Genomic DNA, 6,000 nt, shown 5'->3' with positions numbered 1-6,000 from the left:
TCCGATTTTTCTGGGAACTAGATGTTACTGGGAGATGACTCAGAGCAGGCCAAGCCCTGATCCTCACTGTGGAAGCAAAAGAGGCTGGTGAAAGTCACTGTCCTGACAGCTTGGACCAGAAACCTACCGACAAAACTAAAATGTTTTCCCGCACTAGGATTATCTGGATAACAACGACCTTTGATGTTACAAAGTAAATAAAATCGTGTTTGGCTTTTCCTTTTGTGGCCATGCCTTGGCGAAGATGACTGCCTTCAGAGCCGCTGTGAATATTTTAGATCTCATTATTTCAGACAATTACTTTGACCATCCTTTTCAATGTGAGAGTATGATGGTCTGTCTTCTGTGAGGCAAGGCAACTATCTGTGAGAAAAAAGACAAAAGGCAAAGATGCACTGTCATACTTATCCTTGCAGGTTCCAGTACAGGCTTTCTATGGGGGGGGTCTCAGTTTCCCCGTCTGTAAAATGGGATTAGTGGATTAAATCCGGGAAGGGTGGACAAGTACCTAGGACGGTGCATGGTGCAGTGTTCAGCAGACGTCGATTCCCTGTCCACCCCTTCTTTAGGAGCTGTGGGAAACACTTCATAACTCCCTAGGGTCTGGTGAACCCTTCCTCCCTTTTCTATTCCCTGTTTTGGCATTGGAGATCATAAAAAGCCTCTTCCATGTCTCTTCCTTCCTTCCTTTCATCCTCTCCCAGAGAAGGAAGTGGCCGCCTTTGTTCCCTTGGATTCGGAAGCTTGTGTCTGTCACCCAGGGCTGCCCAGCCCCGGGGTTTGCGAAGGTCCGGGGTAGGAGGGCTGCAGCCTGCGCGACGCGGCGGGAGGCGACCCGGAGGCGATGGGAAGGCGGGCGCAGTCGACCCAAGGGTGGAGAAGAGGGAAGGAGAAGGACGCGCGTTCCCGAGCTCGTGACCGCCAGCGGCCAGGGGAACTCGCTCCCAGACAGCCTTGGAGAGATGGCAGGCGGAGGGGACCGGCGAGTCGTGGGCACCCTCCACCTGCTGCTGCTGGTGGCCGCCCTGCCCTGGGCATCCCGGGGGGTCAGTCCGAGTGCCGCAGCCTGGCCAGAGGAGAAGGTGAGGGGCTGTTTCTGCGTAGTTGTACTTGAGCGGCTCTGGTCCGGTGCGGGGACCCCCGGCCCGGCCAGCCCTACCTAGGCAGAGCGGGAGGCGGGGCAGGGCCGCGGTCCCCAGCCCAGGCACCGGCGCCCGGAGGAGTCGGGGCTCTGCGTACTCGCCGGGGTGCCTCGGCCGGTCCGGGGCTGCTCTGGAGACGCCAGGGGGGCTGGGTGATGTCATTGGTCTCCCCTGGGCTGCGGTCTGATGGGGGTGCTGATAGGCACAGGAAATGTGTCTCGCCAGCGGCGGCTGAGCCGGGAGGAGAGGGCGCATCGCGGCGCCACCGCCCACTCGGGACCCGCGAGGCCAGCGGAGCCCGCGCTCCGGGGCCGCCAGGGTGCGGGGCGCGCCTGGGGGTGTGCCCGCAGCTCCCCCGCTGCTTCATCCAAGGATGCTGCTGGGGCGCTGAAGTGTCCCTACAGTCTCAGGACGGATGTGTGTTGTTTGTTTTAGATTTTTAAAAAGAGCAACTCGGAAGGAAGGACCTTCACTGGAGACCTGCTTACTTTAAAAACCTTTTTTTTTCTTTCCCCCTTAAAAGAGGGTACCTGCTATTTTCAGAGAAAATGGATCTAGTTGTAGGTAGAAATCGCATGGAAGGAACTTAGGATAAAAGTGATTTGCAAGTTCCCTCTGCAAGAAGTATATGGGTTCACAATTACTTCCTTTTCTTGTGTAACAGTTTTGAAATCATGAAATTGCTAAGGGATTGTGCAAATGTTAATGATGTTAGCGTAAAATAGTATGTTATAGAGATATTAAGAAAAGCAGCAAAGTAAAGCGATATAAACTTTGGCAGTGTTATTGAGCAGACGTTTTACACACTTAGAGTATGCCTGTATCTACTCAAATGTTTGAAATACAGGGCATACTGGCGAATGCCCACTCCCACCCAGCTACATGCATATGTACGTGAACAGCCCATTTCAATTCTTCGGATCTAATGTAATCACCACTCAGGGGTCACAGCAGGCCCCACTTACACATGGAGACCACAGGCCACAGGGAACCTGGTGGGAGTGAAGGAAGTCGGTAACATAAGAATAACTTTACTATAAGAAAAACAGCTTTCCATGGGGTCCCATGAAGAAGAACGTGGAACGACACAAAAAAATCCTCTCCTTCACTTCACTGAGAATACCTTTCTGGTCAGAAATTGGGAAGAGAACATTACAAACTAGAATATGGAGCCAAACCAAAAGTATCTTTGTGATACATCTAAATGGAAGGGAATAAATGAGATGGAAACTGAAAAAAAAACAATCTGAAAAGATCATTTGTAGGTGTGTGTAGGTGGGGGTATTTATGGGTGGGAAAAGGTGCTGTGGTTCTTAAAATATTTTAAACCAATGAAAATTTAACTTTTGAGAAACATTTTTTAAAGCATTAATTGAATCCCTTTTATATTTATTTTAAGAAGCTTCTGATCACTGTTCCATTGAGAAACTGAATGTTTTCAAATTGTTAAAAGCGAATGACAATCAGTCATCACATTTCCCAATTTCTAGCTTCCTCCCCTTATTCTGTAGACCTTCATAAAGTCTTGCAGCCTGGGTGACGAATCGGTCCACACTAAAATATATGTGCTTTCCTACTTTTTACAGTGTCTGACTATTTTAATCATATGATGTACGTCCTTGGTACACTGATCTGCCAACAGGTGAGGTGTGGTAAAGAAAGCATCGATTTTGAAATCCATTTCCTTCGTTTTGAAATAAAGGTGTGTCTCTTTCAGTGGCTTTGAATATGTAAAAGCAGATCAACTCTAGTTTATGGTGGCATTCAGAGACCATGATTTGATTATATATTTGAAACCTGGAAACAATTGTTCCATAATAACAATACTATAAATTGTTAAACTCCCAGGTGGGCACACACATGTGTATTTAGAGGCATTGGCATCTGGGTATGGGGTGATATATATATATATACACACACACACGTCACTTGAACTTCACATAACCCCCCATGAGTGAATTCATCCTCAATTTATGGATGAGGAAACTTGACAACTATTACACCAGCGAACTGAAGAGCTAGGGTTTGGCTTAAGCCCTGATCTCTCCTTTCTTCTTCTATGCTTTTCTCATGGTAGATGAGTCCTGGCTGATGTACCCAGAACAGTGCCCAGGTAGTGCAAAAGTGTGGGGCTAGCAGGAAAGTTGGAGGGCCAGTTGAAGAGCTTACTCTCTCTTTCTGGGCCGGGGTGGACTCTAAATGGCATTCCAAAACAGGTAGTTTGTTTTTGGTACCTTCTCTTCTGTTATCCCCTATTTTCTCCTTTCCTTGATCTCCTTCATGCAGCTTAAAGGTCATCATTATTCTGGGTGTTGATCCATATTCCAGAGTTACTTTTTCTGAACCTTCCCCAGGCCTTTTGGTCACCAGTCCTATTCCTTTAGTACAGGCCCATTCCTTTAGTACAACATTGTCAACCAGCTGTTAAACAGAATCTCATTAAATCATTCCTCCTTAGGTGCAAATGACTGATGGCTTTTGAGGGCTTTATATGTTCTTTAAAAAATATTAACTCCAATAAACTAAAAAGTCTGGCTTCTATTGAAGTCTTCTAATTATAAAGTTGACATGTGCTCATTTTAGAAAACTTGGAAAATACAGAAAAATACATTAAAAAGAAAACTAATGCCACCCATAATCCCACTTTTCAGAGATAATTGCTATTAACCATTTTGGTGTTTTTATTTCTATTTCTCTCTCTCTCTCTCTCTCTGCGTGTGTGTGTGTGTGTGTGTGTGTGTGTGTGTGTGTGTGTGATTGTTGTTTTTGCATTCTAATGGAAGCAACAATGGAGACTCTAAGGCAGGGACGAGAAAGTCAGTGGCGGACTGGGTGTTGGTAGGGAGAGAAAGACCAAATGTCATTTTGGAGCCTTACCATCTGGTTGGTAAGTACTATGAGATCCATTTTACAGATATGGACTCTTTCCTAGTTATGGCTAATAAGTGAGGGAGCTGAGATTTCACCCTAAGTTGTTGTGGTTAAAGCCTGCACTGCTCTGCTTTTAAGTAGAGGGCTGCTTACATTTAAAAAAAGACAGATGTTGTCTTATTCAGTTCCCAACCATTCCCCCAGTGAATTTTTAGTATCAGTGGCTTCTGACACACAGAATGAGTTCAATAACTGCTGATTGAGCTGACTTTGCAGACAGACAGAGGTGTTAATCTGAGAATTGCCTGGGAGACACTCACATAGAATAGAAACTGGACTTGCATTGGCCACAATTCTGTAATGATCTCCCTTTAATTTAATGTTTTGGAACCTCAAAACCCTTTGCAAGCTGAGCCAACTCTATCAATTATGTAATGAAAACCCTCTTTGGCCTGGCACCACATGATTAGCCTAGAGGAGATGCTTCAGGATATCTGGTTCACACTTTTGGCTGAAAGATTCTTGTCACTCAGAGCAGACTTACTGTCCTTTCTGTCTGGATGAAAAGACAAGACAGGGGCTGTAACAGAGCCTCATTCCTCTGAGAACACCTGCACTGATAGAAAATTGTCTAAGTGTCAGAAAATTGTCTAAGTGTCTTTTAACTGAGATAACCCTACAGTAAATTGGGGTTTGCATTTACCACTGGGCTCAACTTTGTTTTTGCCTGAGTTACTTTCCCCCTGCTGAGCTCACTCTTTCTTTACAGCTTTTTCCTCTTACTCATTCATCTCATCTCCACCTAAATTTGTATATTTATTGAGTTCTGAGCATAAGACCCCTTAAACATTGAATGCATGCTATTTAGGTTGGGAAAGTCAAATGCTTTTCCACACAGGGCTTTAATGAACAGAAGGCTTAAGTAATTGCCTGAGTGTAGTTGGTTGTTTCCTCTTCTCTGTCCTTCAGTTACTGGGAAGCTTTTAACTCTGTGATTTTACAGGGGCATCTTTGCCCCCAGAGGGGCGAGGAGAGTCAGGGCTCTTTACTGAAGTATGTTAATTAAATGGTTGAGCCCAGGAGGTTGAGGAGCAAACACATGTAAGTCTTTAGATTCATCAGCATCAGTAGGCCTGGCCTGTCTGCTGGATTTACCCTTTAGTTATCCATTAAGCATTTTTTGGTGCTATTTGCCAACTAGGTTTCATCCACAGTATCTCTTATAGTTAGAGATGCTTGGGGGAGGCGGCATTTATTTTGTTCCTGTTTTTTCTTAAATATCTTAAGAGCTCTTTCAAGCCTCTAGAAACCAGCTATTTAAACACAAGTGATTTCGTTTCACTCTGGACATGGAGTGAAAGCTTCTGTCCACAGTGACCAGATGGGCTTTGGGATAGAGTATTGGACAGTAAATAGACAAGGAGCTACTTGTCAAGCAGCTTTTTACACAACAGTTTTGGTTGTCATAGTGACTGCTTGGGTCAACCCAGCTCTTCATCATCAGAAGCATCGAATGTCAGAAATTCAAAAAGAGCAAAGCCCAATAACTTTGAACCACAGCACTTCCTGGCCATGGCACCAGGTAGCCACCTGTCTCTTCCGTCTTTATGTTTGCTTGTGCATTCAACTGATTTGGTATTTACAATGCAGAAAAATGCCCACGTTTCTTTATTATTATATAAATACAGTCTTAGCAAAGATAATTTTGGAAAGATAGTTCATCTGTTGATTGCTATTTTGATTAATTTGCCCAATATTTATCAAATGCTCAAGAGGAACCAGGTCCTGTGTGGCCTGTGTGGGAGAGAGAGGTAAGCAACAGAGAGAGAGGGAGTTCCAGCCCTTATGGAGCTGATGTCTTGTATGAAAGACAGACATCAAACAAGTAAACACACAAAGAAGTGGCCTCCAAGCTGCAAGCTGAAGTGAGCAGGAGTTAGCCAGGTGAAGAGGAAGGGAAACAGCTTGTAAGGCAGAAGGCACCGCA

At 45.1% G+C, this 6,000-nt stretch overlaps 1 protein-coding gene across 3 annotated transcripts in view; it reads left to right on the top strand.

Annotated features, from left to right (window-relative positions):
• Positions 1-724: 724 nt before the first annotated feature.
• Positions 725-6,000, top strand: part of QPCT (glutaminyl-peptide cyclotransferase) — a 28,996-nt gene continuing 23,720 nt past the window's right edge. The window contains exons 1-2 of one of the 3 annotated variants that reach the window (XM_015112121.3): positions 725-1,082; positions 2,729-2,844. In XM_015112121.3, coding sequence (XP_014967607.3) covers positions 845-1,082; positions 2,729-2,844 — 354 coding nt within the window. In that variant the 5' untranslated portion in view covers positions 725-844. The remainder of the gene's footprint in view (positions 1,083-2,728; positions 2,845-6,000) is intronic. The other 2 variants (XM_028831756.2, XM_001101173.5) reach the window with 2 other exon arrangements.

The sequence above is a fragment of the Macaca mulatta genome, chromosome 13, assembly GCF_049350105.2.
Source record: "Macaca mulatta isolate MMU2019108-1 chromosome 13, T2T-MMU8v2.0, whole genome shotgun sequence".
In the NCBI taxonomy this organism is placed as follows: Eukaryota; Metazoa; Chordata; class Mammalia; order Primates; family Cercopithecidae; genus Macaca; species Macaca mulatta.
The sequence above is the reverse complement of the archived record's forward strand: the minus strand, read 5'-3'. Positions and strand labels throughout refer to the sequence as shown.